This window comes from Protomyctophum bolini (genome assembly GCF_963924005.1).
Source record: "Protomyctophum bolini genome assembly, chromosome: 14".
NCBI classification, from domain to species: Eukaryota; Metazoa; Chordata; class Actinopteri; order Myctophiformes; family Myctophidae; genus Protomyctophum; species Protomyctophum bolini.
Genome location: NC_137875.1, coordinates 23,279,684 through 23,299,776, shown reverse-complemented (window position 1 = coordinate 23,299,776; position 20,093 = coordinate 23,279,684). Strand labels below are relative to the sequence as shown.

General features: G+C 40.8%; 1 protein-coding gene across 1 annotated transcript in view; it reads right to left on the bottom strand.

Annotated features, from left to right (window-relative positions):
- atp6v1ba (ATPase, H+ transporting, lysosomal, V1 subunit B, member a) overlaps window positions 1–20,039 on the bottom strand; it is a 34,422-nt gene extending 14,383 nt beyond the window's left edge. Inside the window, exons 1-6 of the mRNA XM_080781401.1 lie at window positions 19,859–20,039; window positions 4,168–4,223; window positions 3,905–4,003; window positions 3,218–3,311; window positions 2,111–2,188; window positions 1,459–1,598 (exon numbers count right to left, since the gene is read on the bottom strand). Of these exons, the coding sequence (XP_080637527.1) occupies window positions 1,459–1,598; window positions 2,111–2,188; window positions 3,218–3,311; window positions 3,905–4,003; window positions 4,168–4,223; window positions 19,859–19,955 (564 nt within the window). The 5' untranslated portion in view covers window positions 19,956–20,039. The remainder of the gene's footprint in view (window positions 1–1,458; window positions 1,599–2,110; window positions 2,189–3,217; window positions 3,312–3,904; window positions 4,004–4,167; window positions 4,224–19,858) is intronic.
- Between the last annotated feature and the right edge of the window lie 54 nt (window positions 20,040–20,093).

Sequence of the window (20,093 nt, the reverse complement as noted above, 5' to 3'; positions counted from 1 at the left end):
CTAGTTTGTTTCCTTCTGGCGGAACTTTACGTCACAAGCAGTAAATCTAAGGACCGACCATAGAGATAGATTTAGAAGGTCCCCTAGTGACCGTTGGCTGTAAAAATCCATAGATTAGCTGTACTGTTGTATGGGCCGCAGGGTTCAAATTCAAAGCATGGGGAAAAAGTAGTGGCTTATAGTCCGGGAATTATGGTAGATGTTTCCATCGTATGAAGACCACACATTAACACTAAACAGAGATAAATCATCTACAGGGCCATTTATACTTAGAACATTAACAATACAAAAAATTGCTTTGATGCAATCTCGGACTACAGTAGGCAGGGAAGATCTGGTTAGGGAAAGAAAAATGTTTGGCCTTGAGAAAGCACTGACCTCCATGTGCTCTCTAGACCAGTAGAGCTTTTAAGTCGGCAACAGTAGGGCTATAGCTTTGAGAAATGAATGGTAAATAGTGCATTTATATAGCACTTTTTATCCAAAGCGCTTTACATAGATTGTGAATTACATTCACACACACACACACACACACACACACACACACACGCACATATTCATACACCAATGGCGGAGGAAACCATGCAAGGAAGGAACCAACCTGCACATCAGTAGCAATTTCAGGTTCAGTGTCTTGCTCAAGGACACTTCGACACAAACTCTGGCGGAGCCAGGGATCGAACTGGGAACCTCACGGTTCCCATCTGGCCACTCTACCCCTGAGCCACTGCCGCCCCAAAGGTAGGTGATTTGGATTACCCAAGTCGCATCTTTAGTAAGCAACACGGGACTTGCCAGGGAGTTTATATTTTCACCTGTTGCCATATTTAATTGACACCCACATGAAACAATGAAAATACGAGAAGAACACTACCCTAGTGTCGCTATTCTGGGCATGTCATAATAGGCAAACTTTATGGGAAAATAGGCAAAAAATCACAAAAATCACACCTGTGTGAACTGAGTGGTGCAACTCCCTCCCCCCACATCTCTCTCTCTCATTAGCAGGCAACAGTGCAGCACTATCCCTCTCTCTGTTTCTGGCACAACAGCGCCCCTACTGGTACTAATAGTCATATAGTGGTGCTCATTAACCAACACAGTCACATAGGTGAACACATAGGTGAACACGGACATTGCTGTTCCTTGGAGTGGTTGCACCACTCAAAAAGCAGATCTACAAGTTTGTAGATGTTTTTCAAGTTATATTTTTGGGACTTTTTGCCGTTATTGATAGACTAGCTAGCCCATTGGGCACTGGCCTACTTGGAACGATGCAAGTTGGAAATGCATGCCCCACCCAGGACACTGAGTTAAAGGAAAGCAGAGCAAGTTTTTGTTCACCATGGAGACGTGCATCGTAAGGATTTACTTGGTAGATATTCATATTGTACATTTCTTTGCATCAAAACATATTTCTCTTAGAAATGTCATGCGGCGGGCCAGGGCAGGTCTCACCTCATTGTGGGGCAGCCCAGCGGCAGAAAAAATGGGGATCTTCTGTCCTCTGGCAATGCTGTTCATGCCATCAATGGCAGAGATGCCAGTCTGGATCATTTCCTCAGGATAGATACGGCACTGAGGGTTGATGGGCTGGCCTACAGAACGCAGAGCAGGAGAAGAGATTGGGCTTGGGAAAAGTTTTCCTTGTAAACATCGATACGCGCTCCAAACGGCACCATCCCAACAGTCCTTTGTGGTGGGATAGTAATAATTCCAGTGATGGAAAAAGTACTCAATTATTTTACTTAAGTATCAATACTGCAATATAGAACTACTCGGTTACAAGTAAAAGTCTGGAATTAAAAATGTACTTGTGTAAAAGTACAAAAGTATTGGCATCAAAATGTACTTAAAGTACTGAAAGTAAAAGTACTGGCAGTAATGGCAGAATGTGCCATTTCAAGTTTGAGATTGTAGATCGGCTATTTTCAAATGGCCGAAATGTATATAGGGCTGAAGTGGCTACTGTAGATTGTCATAATAATCTAAATCTACCATGTAACTAGTAACTAAGTTTTCAAATAATTGTAGTGGAGTAAAAGTACAATGCTTGGATCTGAGATGTTATTATTACAAGTGTACAGAATACAATGAAAACATGTCTCACCCATAATGTCCAGATAGTCCTCAGCCAGCACAGTGGGCCCACGGTCAATAGGTTTTCCCGAGCCATTGAAAACTCGTCCTGCAGAAACAAAGTACTATTACCTCCTTTAGGCAAACAACGTTTAGCCTTTTTTTCTTGATAACCAACTAATGCAAGGTTCAATGACTAAGAACACGAATATAAAATTCATTAGAGGACTCTTCAAACCCAATCTGATCCATACTGTTTTGTGTCAGAAATGTGTTTTGTGTTGATGCCTGAAGAAGGTCCGGAGGGACCAAAACGTTGCCTTATTAAAAGTAAACACTCATGTACCGAGCAGATACAGTGTGCGGGTGTATTTTCATTCCTTTCAGTGCATATGCCTGATTTCTAGGTGTGCGAAAGCTTTTTCCCTACAGCCAGAAAAGAGGCTCTTGTTGAATCTACATGGCCTCAATTAATACATTAATGATGCTTAAGGTTAAGAGACAAAAGTAGGTTTTCAATAGCTCCTATTGAAAACATGTAACCTTGTGCAGTGCAGCCTGACAGACATTCAGGAACATTCAGTGAAAAGGTCAGGTATTAAGCTCTAGCTCTCAATTTGGTGTCATAGCCCTTTTACTATATACAAAGAAAATTCACAAAATGCATGAGTGAACGAAGGATAAAAAAGGGAAAATAAAGCAGAACATTCATTGCATGTTGAAAGCACAGTTTATAAAAGCTTGGCTGCTAGCTGCGGATTCTATCATTTACAGGTGGAGAGGTGGGGGGACTGGGAAGGGAACAGGACTAGAGATAGCTAAGAGTACGAGCAGCTCTGGATAGCAAAGGATATTTACAGACAAATAAGCATTTCCTGCTGGTGGGCTACTGGGCTTGGTCAAAAGCAATTTCATCTCATGGGTGGCTAGGTAGTGAGGGAAGTGCTTCATTAATATTTAAGTGGGTGAGAGGCATTGCCCATGTTGTCCAGCATTCTCCTCTCAGCCACCACTCACTGTGTCCAGGCTGGCCCCCAGGAAAAGACTCAGGCTTCCTTAGCGGTCTGTCTAGTCGTTTTTGCCAAGATTAATTTTTTGTTGTATCCATTATACCTCATGACCATCGTGTTCAACTTACCCAGCATGTCCTCTGACACAGGCGTACGCAGGATATCACCAGTGAACTCGCAGGCTGTCTTCTTGGCATCGATGCCTGATGTTCCCTCAAACACCTGAGAATGACTATTGATTAGCCTCTGTATGTCACACAGGTAACCAAGGGAGAAAGAACTCTGCTATGCTTTCAAACCACAAATTCTCATGAACATTCTCTACTGCGTCGTTTTCAGTGCAGCTTATAACTAATTAGATTGGGGCCTCTAGATTGAGGTTATCATCTTTAGAGTATATCAGCAGTGTCAATTGATGAGTTTGCAAGTTTGATGCCCTACAGTTGAATCGATACGGCTGACAATAAAGGAGTAAATGGGTGGATGGTTCTAGTGACAGACAGGGACAGTCCAGTCCACATCTACATGGTTCTCCAAATAAAGAGGAAGAGGGACATTTTGTTTGCCAGCTGGATATGGCTGTCATGGACGCGAATGCACTAGTAAAAATCTGTGGTGCGGTCAGCGCAATATTGCTGACACCTCTGCATCAAGAATGCTAGACCGTGCATAAGGGATTTTTAATTAGCACCTAGACGGAATTCAGAGGAAATTCTGCGCAGGGTAGTAATCGGACGAATGCAACAGTTTACTGCCATCAACCTAGAGGGCAGAGTGTTGTTATTTAGTCAGTGAGTGTGGGTGATGGTTCTTACTTGGACAACAGCCTTGCTTCCTATCACCTCCAGGACCTGTCCACTTCTCTTTGTGCCATCAGGCAGGGTCAGGTGCACAATCTCAGCATACCTGGGGAACTGGTCCAAGGCACATTATACAACTTTTAATTGTCTGCGCTGCAGAGAAGGCAATATATGTCCACTAGCTACGATAACAAAATAATTAAAGTACAAAAGGGAAAAAAATAGATCATAAGTTAAATTCAAAAACAGAGATAATGTCTTTATGACAAGTTACTCACCTTAACATTATCCAGAATCACCAGGGGTCCATTCACACCAGAAACAGTAGAGTAAGCTGGAATGAACAAGCAAAAAAAGAAAAGGTTAATCATAAAATGTACATGGAGAATCAAGTCAACTCCAAGTCAATTTAGGATATAAAGCCATTTTTTAATCAATGAGTACACAAAACAGCAAAACAACAAATACAAAAATGCATATGAAAAAGAAAGGGGAAAAACACTAGTAATGTCATTGTCTATTTTCAAGTGAAAGCCATCCATCTACATTTGGGCAAGTAGTCTCCCTTAAGAACAACCAATAATCACAAGCTGACCTTTTGTATTGAGATTTAAATAGCTTTTCATGCACCCAAATGTAAAGGCCAGACTAATGTCAAGAAAAAAAATATGAGATGCATTTTGCACGTGCAGCAGTGTACAATTGGAAAGTCTCTAAACCTTGTAACAATAGGCTACAGAATGAAGGGTCATCATTATTACTGAAGGGTACTATATGCAATTTTACGCTATATGCTGGACTGGGGACCAGAGTCCCAGCCCCGTGGACTAGATCCGCATTTTTCCCCCCCAACCAAATCTCTTCACTGAAATGAGCAGATTTAGAATGCATCGCCGACATATGCTATTTTTGCTGAATGTCTGCCCCAGAATTCATACTGTTTATGTGGTTAATCCATAATTTCCATGGACACTGTGCAGCAATTTCCAACCAACCAAGTGGGCCCTGGTCCAGATAAGGTTGTGAAAGCCTATTTTAGAGCCGAATAAAAGTCAGTTCGGCTCTTACAATGTGATACAATGTGACGTCATTTGAGGTTCGGGGGGGCGGGTACCGTCCTAAAGTCTTCAGTGCAGAAAATCTCTGACGAGCCGAAATAATTTCGGCACTACAGCAGTAAAATAAGATTATGAATCGGCCCAAACACTGCTTTAAAGCACAAAGAAAAACATGCATCAAATGTTATCCAAGTCTATTTAATCCATCTTCCTCTAAGACTGAAACTACAGGTCCATCTCAATGAATTAGAATATTGTGTAAAAGTTCATTTTCTTCCGTAATATAATTCAAAAAGTGAAACTTTCATATATTCTCAATTCATTGTGCATAAAGTGAAGTATTTAAAACATTTTGTGTGGTGTACAGCTCATGAAAATCCAAAAATCCTATCTCAACAAATTAGTATATTTTACACAAAACATAAAAGATATTTAACAATAAATGTCGACCATCAGAAAAGTATATTAATGTATGCAGTCAATACTTGGTCTGGGCTACATTTTAACAAATTATTTCATCAATGGGGCGTGGCATGGAGGTGATCAGCCTGTGGCACTGTTGGTGTTAACATCCTATGGCAGGCAAAATGATTCTGAATCCATTCCAAGCATTGGTTTTGCACAAAAAACTATTTTGGGGATAAAAGCAGCCATAGCCACTTGCCCACACCACATTTGTCATGGCGTCTATGGCCGTTTTTAGCCCAAGGAGTGCATTTTGTGCAAAACTAATGCTTGGAATGAATTCAGTATCATGAAAACTTGACACATGCTACTTAAAGCAAAAGGAAAGTTTGACATTTTTGCCTGCCATAGGTTGTTAATGAATTAAAAAATTGCCCAATAGTGACAGCCGGTCAGCAAGTGGATTCATGAATGTATTTATATAGACAAAATTTTAGGCCAATAAAAATGACTATATACCAAATTTCCCACCCCATCTCTTCCTCTTGACAATACAACCTAGATTCTCATGTGGGATTCAGGTCAGGCCAGTTCGCTGGTCAGTTAAGCACAGTAATACCATGGTCAGTACACCAGTTACAAGTAGTTTTGGCACTGTTGGCAGGTGCCAAATCAAGCTGGAAAGGAAAATTGTGTTTTGTCAAGTCCAGAGTCTCAACACAACCATCTATTATGATATTTTACAGCACTGTGTGCCTCCGTACATTGACAAGCTTTATGTTGATCTTCCTTTTCAGGCAGCACTTGGCACCTGCCCACAGTGTACTTGACCATGGTATGTATTACTGTGCTTAACTGACCAGCCAACTGGCCAGACCTGAACCCCAAAGAGAATCTAGGTTGTATTGTCAAGAGGAAGGTGTGAGACATGAGACTCAACAATACAAATTAATGTACGGCTGATATCAAAGCAAACCTGGGCTTCCATAACACCTTAACAGTGCCACAGGCTGATCACCTCCATGCCACGCCCCATTGATGAAATAATTTGTTCAAAAGTAGCCCAGACCAAGTATTGACTGCATACATTAATATACTTTTCAGATGGTCGACATTTCTCGTTTAAATAAAAATATATTTTTAGTGGTCTCGTGAAATATTCTAATTTGTTGATAGGATTTTTGGATTTTCATGAACTGTACACCAGAATTATCCAAACAAAAACAGGTTTTAAATACTTTATGCACAATGAATTGAGAATATATGAAAGTTGATGAAGAAAATTAACTTTTACACAATATTCTAATTCATTGAGATGGACCTGTATAAGCCAGCCATCTCTGTGTTATCTGTACTTCCGAGTCCAACCACATTGAGCAGTTAGCTTGTCGAATGAATATAACAAAGGGACATTTAAAAGTTTTGTCCTGCACAGGACGCTGCAAGAAGCCTAAATGCATGACTGCTCACATGTAGCCATGTCCCACTGGGGGACTCTATAGTGGAGAAGCACACCAGGTTTCTCAAAGCCCTTTCCTAACCCACAAGGACAGATTCACTGGCTGACTGGTACAGCAGCCTGGGTGGGCTGCTTGGACCCTCATTGCCCGGTCTTTATCCTAATTTAAATGCCCCCGGATACAAACACTCAAAGACAAGGTTATGTCTAATTAGAAAATCATCCAGGACTCTTGGTAAGAGTTACTGATACACGGACGTGCCTTTCTTCAGCACATGACGCGACAGCGTAATTTGAATATCCAATATGTAACACAAGACAACGTTAACGACAAAGTTAATCATCCATATTACAAAAAAAACAAAGTCAATGGATTTCCAATGTGGAGAGTCATGTACAGCAGGGGAATAATTTATGAGAACGTGAGTATTAGTCCGTTACAGGCTTAAGGTGAGACAAACACGACTGGTCGCAAAACCGTAGACACTCTCTCTTTGGGGGCAAACATTAATTCTGCTGGCAGCCTGGCACTGGAGACAATTTTGGTAGAGTCTGCAAAGAAAGACAGGGTTACTCCCATCTGTCACCGTCTGAACATCTGCAGCGTTGGGGCTAAGAGGGGAGAACGGGGCGGTTGAATCAGGGTTTGTATAACTGGGGTGTGGGGGTCGTCATTGTTACTGCTGGGTCTTCTATCATGGCCTGGTGTTTCGTTTTGTGTGCGAACCGTCAATCTCTGGGCCGATATCAAAGGCACGAGGAAATTAGAGCAGACTGGTTCTAACACAAAGCACTAAAGCCTGGTGGGGTGCATCCACTATGCCACTAATTAGGCAGAGGCCAACAAAATAACCTGTCAATGCGCTATGTGGCACTGGAGCCATTTCCCACACACACCTGCATTTCACCCCCTATTAGGCAGACGGGCTGTGAGACACAAAAAGGAGGAAGAACTCTGGGAGGGACTAAAGCACTGAAATGGACAGTATGTGAGAAATGTAAAGTTTAACTACTAATTTATAATAAATGTTGAACAATTATTTCAATAATAGCCAATCAACAAGCTCAGAACACACTTGCAGGTAGTATGTAGCTTGTAGGTCGGCTATTTTTAAAATAGGGATGCCAGGCATAAAGTGGAGGCACTTACAAGGGACGAAAAAATAAAGAAGGCGGGCACCACAAAATCACCACCACACAATTTTCCTTGTCTTCATAAACCACGTCATAACCTCTCTACTACAGGACTTTTTTTTTTTCATATTGCAAGGTTTATGTTCGGTTTGTATTGTCCACCGTTTTATGTTACATTTGTTTTGTGTTGAGCTGTCATAACACTAGGACCAAAGACAATTCACTGCATGTACCCAAAGTGGTAATTAAGTATTTTCATTTTAACATCTGGTGAATTCCTGGAAGAATAATGTTAAGAGACTTAATTATGCAGAGGGAGAGAAGAAACAGCATTTGCTTCTCCAGACCTCTTTTCCCTCCCTTTAGCCAATGAGAACTACAATGTAGGTTAATGAGTCATATACTGTAACACTTTTGTTTTAGTGCAGCACTAATTCCCAATACTGTCTGGGAAAGACCATAAACAGCTTTACCGAAACGATCCCTTCAGATGGGATGGAAATTCTCACTCTTATTTTACAAAGAGATATGAGCAAGTGAATGTGTCCTTGAGCAAGGGACAAGCCTCAACTGCTTCTAGTGTCTGAAAGTAAAAGCATGTGTGTTGTTCCTCCCACAGGCTGACAGCCCACAGCTAGATATAAGATGGGCATTCAAACTAGTAGTTTAAATAAGAACTAACATGTTTAAGTTCAATGTAATAATTTGTAATTAAAGAAATGCATTAAAAAAAAAGTATAATGAATTATTTATCCAATGTTCGACATTCAAACTTGTAGGTTTGCTTAGGTTGGTAGTGTTTCATTTTCCATCCACAAATACATTTCTCTTCGGTTATTTTGTGAATAAAACCAAATGTATACGTTTGCTAATGTGAGCCTTAGTATAACATGCACTCTTACACTTGACTAAATTACAATTTTGTCAACGTAGTCATACCAAAATGGTCATTGGACATAAAGTAAACCAGTGTCATGTTCCCCTCTCCCCAGGCCCCCACACATGCAAAGTGTCTTTGAGTACCTAGAAAAGCTCTATAAAAAACTCCAAATGAATCAAATTATTAATACTGGATTTAAGTGACATTTTCAGCTTTCAACATGAGACAATACCCATTATTCATGTACTTTTCCTAGAATTCAATCCAACTTTCAAGACATATCTTTTGTTGTTCAGCTCTTTGCCCCCCAAAGACTGCACTGTGTGGTGGTCGTGTTCATAAGTGGACTTAATAGCTATACTTAGACTACAAATTGCCCATACGTCTCAAAACAGATACATATGGCTGGTTACCAAGGGGTTATAATAATGATGATTCAGAGAAAATTGCAGCTGTATAATTATACAGCAACCTTTTAGAAATCACAAAAGTCCATTGCAAACTAATAGGAGATGATTGGTAACAGCGACAGCGCAACATCATTTCAAGAAATTTGAAGTGACCTTAGCATTCAATTTAATGTGCATAGGAAAGATGCATGTTGCCATCACTTGGATTCATACAATATATATATATATATATATATATATTGTATGAATCCAAGTGAGTATATTGTTTTGAAATGAGAAAACAGACTAGACTAAAGATGAAAATAAAAACATAGCTCTCCAGCATAAAAATGTATTGAACTCACATGGCCAACACATAAATAGCAAACAGATTATATTTTAAAACATCTTAAAAGGACCGTATACCAGCAATTTAGCCCACTGACTACGACTCACTGTATACAGCATAGTCAACATTAAAACTGACAAGTTTGACAACCATTTTCCAAAGCATACTGTGCTTAGTTTGATTTCTGAGGAAGCCATTACATTTATTTCAGTATGGAATCGACAGACAACTTACATATACTTTAAACTCGTCTTGCTTGTAGGCTTAACAACCAACAGACAAAATGTCATTGAGCAGTTTGTAATTCCATTTATCATTCCGTTTCAAATGCATTTTAAAGAGCAAATTGATTTGAAAAGTCTAGCAAGCCAAACATTGTCGAAGTGTCCTTGAGCAAGACACTGAACGCCTAATTGCTCCTGATGTGCTGGTTGGTGCCTTACATGGTTTCCGCTGCCATCAGTGTATGAATGTGTGTGTGAATGGGTGAATGTAATGCACAAAAAAAAAACCCACCTGCACACCGTCTTTACTTGCACAAGAAAATATTGTATAATATTAGCAATGTTTCAGTCAAGGACCTTCAGGCATGCTTTGCTAAATTGCTAGGCACTGAAAAAAGAAAAGAAAAACATGGTCTGTGTATGTATGATATGGCCAAACCTGTGAATGAATAGAAAATGGCACATTGGCAGCATGGTATTGTCATTTACTGCAATGCCATGAGTATGCATTGTTGGCGTGATAGCCCCAATGGTAAAAACGCCTCTAAACCTATGAAATGTTTTTTTACCATCCTCAAACCATTGAGCTACACAGGACCATCATTCACATCATGAAAAATAGTACAGTTCAGAGTGCCAGTACCCTTTTCCGTTCTACAATGATTTTCTTATTTTTTTTTAAGGAGTTTGCTCGCTCATTTCACAAGATAACGATTACTCAATGGGCTATACATTCATATGGTTTGAAGTAGCAACATTTCCCATTAGGTTTGAAAAACTTTCTCCACCCCTCTTTTGCTACTTCAGCTCAAGTGCAGCGATCCCCTGGCTTGGCATGCAACAGCAGTGTGGGTCACCCTGTGGCCTGTTCAGCTGCCAGAGCCCTTTGTGTACAGAGATGTTAATTGGTCCTAATCCGCCACTAGAAGCTGTTTTGGTAGCCTGACCTCGCACCCTGAAGGACACCTTGGTGTGAAATACTAAAGGCCCATTCAAGTGCCAGAGAAAAGAGGCACAGAGCATTCCAACACAATTCAATTTCCCAGCTAAAAGAGAGAGGGGGGCATAAGGGTGGGGATGGAGATAGGATGGAGACGGGGATGCATCATCATTCTGACACTGAATGAGTGGTACAAAGCTGCAGTATTAACTAGGATGTGCAGGCTCACAGGCACATGTCTTAGGCCATGCTACTTGGAGCTTCTCACAGACACTCAGAAGATGGGAATGCTAATTGCCTTGAACCTAAACTAGGAACCACCCTCCCAAAAAACATGAACACTGACACAGTATGTAATTTGGTTCATGGTTACTGATACTACAGTATCTGTCACAATACATACAAACAGTATATGCTACTTCATTTCAACCCAAAACGAAAACATGTGGCATGAAAATGTAAGATAATTAGGTTATGTGGACATTTGGCTTTACATGAGTAGTCAAGGTTTATTAACACAATCATTCCCGGGATTCCTTCAAAATAGGAGCTCTGGGGTGACGGAAAGACATGGCCGCTTTTACTCTGGAACCGCCCCACAGCAACACAGCACAGCAGTATGGCTCCAGCTACTGTTTGTGTTGTTCTGCATGCAACAAGAATGCCTCCTCCACCATCAAAGAACAGATTAATTTGTCCAAAGCAAACTTTTAGTTTCGCTTCTGTGCTGCAGTAAAGAAGTTTGTTTGTCTACTTTTGTGTTTGTGTGTCAAACTCTCATACACAATTTAACAATATAGGCTTATTTATGCTATATCAGCTGTTCTGTGTACATGCCGCGATGCGCACGGGTGAGTGCACATGCGTGCGTGTGCGTGACGTTCCTTGGTACCAGTAAACTAACAAACACCATTACACCACTGGTAAGGACCTCCCCCTACACAGGTGGGGAATGGGGATGATCAAATGTTGGCTTTAAAAGAGGGATCCACATCCCCAGTATCACATATTAGTCTGCTCTGAAGAATGCGCTGCCGAAACGCGTTGGCGTTCGCAAATAAACATGAGAAATTGCATATGAGCCAGTCTTGCATATTATATTTTGGAGTGCTGCTTTTTCCATTTAGTTGGTTTATGAGTCAAATTATTTTCAAAGCCGAGCACCCACTGCCTCAACCAAGGGCAGTTTCTAGAGGAAGCGCACCCGTTTTTCTTTCTTTATCCATTGCAATGCATGCTTGTTTATATAAATGGCCTTGCTGCCCCTTGGGAGGGATGGTTACTGCGTTAATAATATTAACTATCCAATTTTAAACAGATTGCCTGCATCTAGCAGCACACATTTTAAACGATTCAAAAATGATTGCTCTGGACAAGTTGCATCCACCTGTTTGCCACAAAGTTTTCAACAATGGATGAATGAAAATGCTTTATAAAATATAGGGTTCATGAATGCCATTACCTGTGAATCATTTTTGATAAATGAAACTGACACAAAAAAGTAAGGTCATCACAACAGGGAACATTCGGCCCACAGGTGCTCTATGAAGCTATTTGTAGTAATGTTGTGGCAAAATTCATATAACATTGTGGTATTGACTAATTTAATGTAGCCTACTAGTAGGAGATAAGGCGCTTTGAAAATCGGGTTATAATGGAGGCTCAACGGCTCAATTGTAATAGAAATACAATACATGCAGTACATTATTTGTTTGGCTTCATGTTTCTTCTGTAGATAGAGAAAATACACTGATTTAGTCAAAATGCTCCCAGATGAATAATGGGGCTTGGTTAAAAATGTTAATCGAATTAGAGGCTTTGTAATTAATTAATCTAAATTAATCACATTTTAATCGCATATTACCTGAGAACAGTGATATTTATTTTCCAATTTTGTTATTTTGGTGAATCAATGAATAGTGAGTACAGTAGCTTATACAACTTTGGCGGTAGGCTACTTGATACCAACAGATAAATGTACAGCAATGCAGATAGTCTATGAATACTCAAATGTATTACATGGGTGGCATGAGAAAAAAAAAAAAAAAAACTTCATTAGGGGGAACACCAAGACGAAGGAATAAAATCAAGAACTGTGGAATGAGCGTTTTGGGGAGTGCATTCTACAGTGTTGGGACTTGGGGCAGCAATTCCAGAACAAACTGAGCATTAGAAAACATCTGTTGCTTCAGAGGATATCAACATATTATTTAATATGCCGTAACCGTTCTATCTGGTCAGGTGTGTATTGGACCGACGTGGGTCCAAGTCCCACTTGGACTTGGACTAACATTAGGCCCATATGGAACCTCGTGAGAGTAACCTCTCACCCGTTATAATGTAGCTCTATCAGAGGGAGAGGTTCCATGCAAGACATGTTAAAGTAGCTAGCAAGTCTAGCATGGAAGCTAACGTTGGTGTAGTGTAGCGGTAGCCCCGTGTCCATATAGAACTTTTCCCTCCGCTATAGCACACAAGACACAACCATGGTTTTATCCACGCTTCCAACAGATTAAATGTAAATGTCCCATCCACGGGGCAAAAGCGATATAAGCGGCTTCCTGATTCTTTTGGATGAATGGTGGTGTGTTGTTGTTGTCAACTTGTCTGACTGACGGCACTGCAAAGTCTCAGCAGCGCTGCTAGTCTCATACTGACACACGACATGCGCATTTTCAGTATAAAAACTCCTATAGTCCCGAAAACGTCCCGAATATATATATTTATTGAGATAAATGTAAGTCCCAAATAGATATTTTATAGGCCCCGGGACGCCGTTAATCTCGAGCCCTGCGGAGCTGGATTTAGAAATCGCATCGCTGGTGGTGATGGAGGAGGGCTATTCTACCCGGAGCAATACTAAAAGGTAAACAAACGGCAAGAAAATAATTAACGCACCTAGCATTTCATTTTCAATGAGACTTGCGTTTTTCTCTGTACGCGCAATGAAGTCGAGGAGCGACAACGCCAGCATATTTACGTGGGTGCGGTCCCATGAAATTGTCGCGCATGTGCTCATTTCATGCACACACCCACGGCTGAACAGACCTGGATTCGTTGTCGCGCCCTTCTTGAGCAAACCTGTCGTTGATCCAGGCGACATCTGCATTAATCCATGACCGTCTGAAAGTACCTTTAGACTGCAGGTACACAGAAGCCAAGGACTCCAACTCAATACATCGATTGGGAGAGCAAGCATTTTATTATGCTCAGACTGGGAGCAAATCAGTGAGCAGAGTGGGGCCTCTTTAAGCCAGTCAATCTAAGCTAAAAAGGGGCGTAACTAAAAATTAATTGCAATAGTAATCGTTCAAAGTTTTTTGTTTTGTCAACCTATATAATGGGATAAGGGCGGGGCGAAGTTGCACAACCCGGTCTAGGATCGCTAAAAGGAGGAAAGGCCAAGCCAAAATATGAATGAAAATGTTTAAATCAGCGATCCAGTTTGATATCAATAAAAAAGCTTATCTGATGGATCAATCCGCCAAAAGCGGAAGGTAATTACATTCCTTATAGCGGAGCGTTCCGCCATAAGCAGTAAGTCTGTTAATTCACCCAAAAGTTTACATGTTGTAACCGGGGATCATATCGTTAGAGAAATGAGGCGCAAATCAAGCCTGTTGAGCCAAAAAGAACAATGCAAGATATTACGATTCTAAAAACTACGTCCCCATAGACAGCATAAGCCAGCTGACCACATGCGGTGTTGGATGAAATTAAGTCAATGATAGCTATCGGTGCCTGTGATACGAACGGGTAACGGGCGCGTAACGGGTCAATTTTTTGACAGGCGGGACGGATCTGGTTTCGAGTTTTATATAACGGGCGGGTTGCGGAACTGATGATTGACGGGCGGTACGGGTATCGAAAATTGGACCTGTGCAGGACTCTGCTGTAGAGACAGCTGTTGGACCTTAATGCCAAGAATTTAAATCTGAAACCACGGATAGAGCACATTTTGTCACACATTTGCCATTCTTGGCCATGTGAAAACCAGAAACTTCTAAACTGGAACATTTCCTTAATGTCAGAAGCAAAAACGGGAACAGACAAACTCACAAGGCAGACACTAACCTGTGTAGTAATACCGTAGGTTATATTTACAAGGCTGTGAAAATATCTTTAGGAGAAAAAGTGATGCAGCTTTAGCAGAAGTTAAGAAAGACTGGGTTTTTCTAAAATACTCATCCTTACTTCTCTATTATGACCAACCATGTATTCAAATGGAAATCTTTGCACCGTGCACTTGGATAGGTTTGTCCTCTTGCAACATCAGGAACAGTGTCACATGTTTAGTCCACATTGTTATATTCTTTCATTATTACAATGGTACACGCCCATAGCATACTTCATTCACTGACAAGCTAGCTGCTTAGACTTAATTAGGATGCAGATTATAGAACCGCTACAAAAATAACAGATTTTATAGAAATTACTTTGATGCTGACAGATGAGACATTTGTTTGTTGTAACTAGACTACGACCACTAATTAGTTCCTCACAAAGAAGCATACTGCCGTGTCTTTTCATAACACCAAAGGACTGAATAAGCCACTAAAACAATGGCAGAAATAGGGTGGGTTAATAGCCTTTGTCGCATGTGACATCAGAGACAAAGGCCTCTTATAAGAAATGACTTGCTCTGGTGATAAACCTCTTTTGTTTATTATCCCTTTTCCATCTCAAAACTTACTTCAGGAAAAGTAAAGTCACAAAAGCAATGCAAAACCATCAACACCTGTCTCTTCTAGATTATTAGAATGCAAAACCATCAACACCTGTCTCTCCTAGATTATTAGAATGCAAATCCATCAACACCTGTCTCTCCTAGATTATTAGAATGCAAAACCATCAACACCTGTCTCTGTTCTAGATTATAACCATCAACACCTGTCTCTTCTAGATTATTCTCAATGCCTTTTCTATCCCAAGACGAAATTAAGGTATTTAGCTTGCTTTCAAAATAGGGTCAATGAAATTGAAAGGAAAAAAGTAACAGCCGAGTTCCTACAGTAAAATGCTACCGATTTGTTCATCGCTAACGACAACTTGATATTATCCATACTCTGTCTACAACAAAAAACAAGGTTTAGAAATTATCAATAATACATTTAAAAATTGCTGAGATTAAGTGGAGGAAGGACATCAAGCATTAGGTGTACATTAAAAAAAGAATCAGACCCATCTGAAGTGAGTGGGGCTGTACTGTACATACTGTACTGTACTGTACTGTACTGTACTGTACTGTACTGTACTGTACAAGCCCTCCTCCCTGGCCTGTGTGTCTGTGCAACAGTGACACTTGGTGGTGAACAAACGCTATAACGCTATTTTCGTGCTTGGACAGACAGACCCAGGGACACACATAGCTATCTATAGGAGTGGTTGCACACACACACAAAAAAGAAGGTCTTCACTGTTTTCTTGAGATTATCCTTTGGGTTCAAACTGCCTAACATCATCATCAGAATGTGCCTCAGCCTCACCTTGCTGCTTGGGCATTATGTTTGATAAATAGGAAGCAGAAATTAGAGGGAAGAGGACCCCCTGCCCAGACAGAATGAGGGTTCTAAAAGGCAGCATCTTCAATCCTTAGCTTTCCGACGATAGCCTCAGCTCCATTAAGTCATTTCATTCCCTTTCCCATTTTGCTAAGAGGCTTTTAGTGTATGCTTGCCTTGCCGATACTCTCACAAGGAAAAACATCACCTGGCTATCTTCATGGCCTGGTGTGTTCACTGTTCAAAAGGCGTAATGAGGGAGATGTGAACTAGGCCTGAATGTTGGTCAGAGGCATATCAGAGAGAAATAGCACAGGAAACAGAACTAACTAGAAAGCACTAAGCAGGGGTCAGGTAGGTTATTGTGGGACAGCATTGTTCAGAATCGAGGATGGTATATGTAAAATCACACCCGTGTGAAGTGAGGGGCACTAATATAATAAAGTCTAACACATGTTGATTAGGTGTTGTAAAACAAAACGGTGCCAACACAAACATTAAATGCCATTAACATTAAAGAGACAATATGACGTAATGGACAATATGACAAAATGTTCCCTTTCATTGTCAACGGCGTTAAAACAAACGAAAAACAAACATTAAACCTATATATAGGAAGAATCCATGGTGATCACTTGACTATAACGGACCCGATTCACTAAGGTGTTTACACCCATATATGGGATGTAAAGGAATTTTCCAAACGTTCCACGTTAGTAGCATGCACGTTAGTAGCATGCAAGTCATGCATCCGAGCAGACTTGAGAAAGAGCCGCTCTCCGCAAAATTCACCGACCATAAACGATGACTGCATCAAACGGGAGATGTTTGGAAAATTCCTTTTTACACCCAAAATAATGAGGGTAAACAGCTAGACAAGAGAGAATAGAGAGAGACAGGAAACCAAGTGCAGAGGCCAGAGAGAGAGAAGAGACATGAGATAAAAGACAAGGTCAGATACGAACTCAGGTCATCACACTCACAGTATAGTCTCTGCACTGGCTGAACTAGGCCTAGAATGTCTGTTTGCACATACTGTACATCATGTATTCCCAAATCCCAGCCATAGATCAGTCCCTTCCGCTCGCGGTTTGCATGGCGTGTGTACTCACCCAATAAATATTTTCTAGGACTTGGGAGTCAGATATTGTCCTCTAGTTTCATTCACGCCGGGCGAGGGGCAGTGGGGCACGTTATGACTGATGGACAGAATTGACCAATACTTCCTCTCTGATCACCACAAACGTCATCACAAATTGACCAGGAATGCACAAATGTATGACAGTTGACAGGTGGTGTGATTAATTACCCTGCACCAATCACAACGCACTATTGTGTGCCCCATACATTAGTGCTTCCCAATTTGTGGTGATCAGAGGTTTTTGTAAATTCAGGCCATCAGTCATACCGGGCCCGTCGCCTGGAGTGAATGTCTTCCTAATACCGATCTATGGCTGTGTATTTGGGAATACATAAAATGTATGTACGATCACAGACATTCTACAGTATGGCTGAACCACCAGGCACCGCAACAGTGAGATTAAAAAACATAATAAGTCATCAATATCGCTTCAGATTATACACTTATAGGATCATTAAAGTGTCCAATTTATCCTCTTAAATTCAGCGATTTTAGGCTTTAACCAAGAGTGACATTAAGCCATTTTGGGCGGGAACCCCTTTGTGTTTTAAACATGGTTATAATTTAGCTATTGAAAAATAGCAGATCTACAAGCTCATAGTGCGCCACCGAGTGGCATGCTACGAGCTATATATATTTTCACAGCGAACATTTTTTACTCAACATTTTTTCAGATGGGGGTCGGCGGCCAAATACATATAATTCTTGGGGTCCTTGACATGAAATATTGAGCACCACTGATACAGAAACATGAGGTTTTTCAGAAAACAGTTTGAAGATTTTTTTTTAATTCAGGCTAAAGGGCACTTTTTTAGAGGTTTGGGTTGTTTTCTTACCTTATTATGAGCAAACTAGATTCTGACAGTTTGGAAACTCAGGAAAACTCATGCGGTTTTAAAAATGTCAACTTTGTCTTGTTTTGACTAATTTGTGTAAAAAGAAGATTCGGTAGGTATGCCTACGCTGACCGAATCACTGCTGTTCACGTCGAGTAAAAAACAATCTGATTGGACCTGATCTGGAGCGGAATGGAATAGTTTGCCCATAATAAACCTCTCAAAAAGTGGTCTTACCCTTTAACATTGCATGCATCTATACTTTTATATTGTTGTATTGTTTTGCAGTCTCCCATTTGATTGATGTCAGACCAGGCGGACATGGCTTGGTTTATTTCTGTAATATCTCATGCTATTGTTAAATTCTTGCCAACTCTGACATTAACATTGCTTCTTCAACTCAAAGTTGAAGGTCAAATGGAGGGAGACGACGACACGGACACACTAATGAAAAATGAATACAGACCGAACATCTTAGTAGCACCTACACTTTTGAGTGTTGTAACCATGTCCCAACCTATGTGACTATGTCCCGATGTTTAGAGTACCAGTAGGTTTAGAGTACCAGTTTAAGTACAAGTAGTAGCAAAAGTGGCGTTGTTGTGCCAGAAACAGAGAGATAGTGTTGCACTGTTGCCTGCTAATTACAGAGAGAGAGAGAGAGCGATAGAGGAGTTGCACCACTCAGTTCACGCGATTTTTTATCAGATACCCAGGGTCTATGAACTGAATTGATCAGAATCAGTGTGGCAAGAATGTCATTACACAGCAGTATAAAAAATACAATGCTTCACTTATTGCTGGGGTTACTTTGCAATAAACAACACAGCTACAGACAGAGTATTCTTCTTAATGTGGAGCTATATTCTTTTCTCCCTGAAAATAAAAATGTCTAGTTTTCCGAGGCTATATTCATCAGGAACCAGGGAATACCTAATTAGAAGAACTGCAGATTCTCTGCAACAGACAGACGGGGTTGCAAGCAGAATCATGCTGCAGGGTGCGCTTCTCACGTGATCACATCACATGATGGATTACCCCCCCCCCCCATCTGTCACGACTCACCGACTACAGACACCGTTAGCATCATAATAACCTATGAAATCAACCATACATATAAAAAGAGGAACGACGGCACATCATTTTCTAACATATAGCTTTATAACTGAGACGTTGTCAAGACAATACCAGATGATTCCGTTTGGAATTCATTCATTCACCATCTCAGTCAGCTGATTTTCAGTCGTGACATCTGCTCTGCTATAAAGCCATTCTTAGTTGTTCTGTACATTATAATGAAACCGTGACAATCACACACAGGCCTACTTGCTGTAGATATTCACATCACATCACATCCCGATTTATATAGCTGGGGCGCTAAATAATAAATGTCGCAGACCAGACACCGTTAGCATTACGTAGCTTAGTTGTGTTAGCTGGCTTGCTATCAGAAGCAATCAGAATTAGCCAATAAAATCTATATGACCGAATGTTCTTTCGAGCTAAACTGACACTGGCCCCTGTGCATTTTGGAGTCACAGTTTACTAGCATAGCCATTTAGCAATATCAACAAACCGTTAGCAAGTTCACTACAGCCAATGTAACTAGACTAGCATGTTAGCTAGTCTAATACGGCTAGACATTATACGTACTCAGCCTGGGTTGAGAGATGTAGTTTCTGGTCACAGCCTGGGTGTGTGTTCTCATTGCTGCCATGCCGCCGTTGATGTCCATCGCCAGTGCCGCCATGGTCGAAGGAATGGAACAAGAAGCACCTTGAACTACAGAGAGACGCTGCGCTCAGTAACTAGAGACTAGATACCAGAGGGCCAGTGGTCATATGACACATCAGTTTGCACAAACCGGATGTGTTCGCTCGCGCTCTCT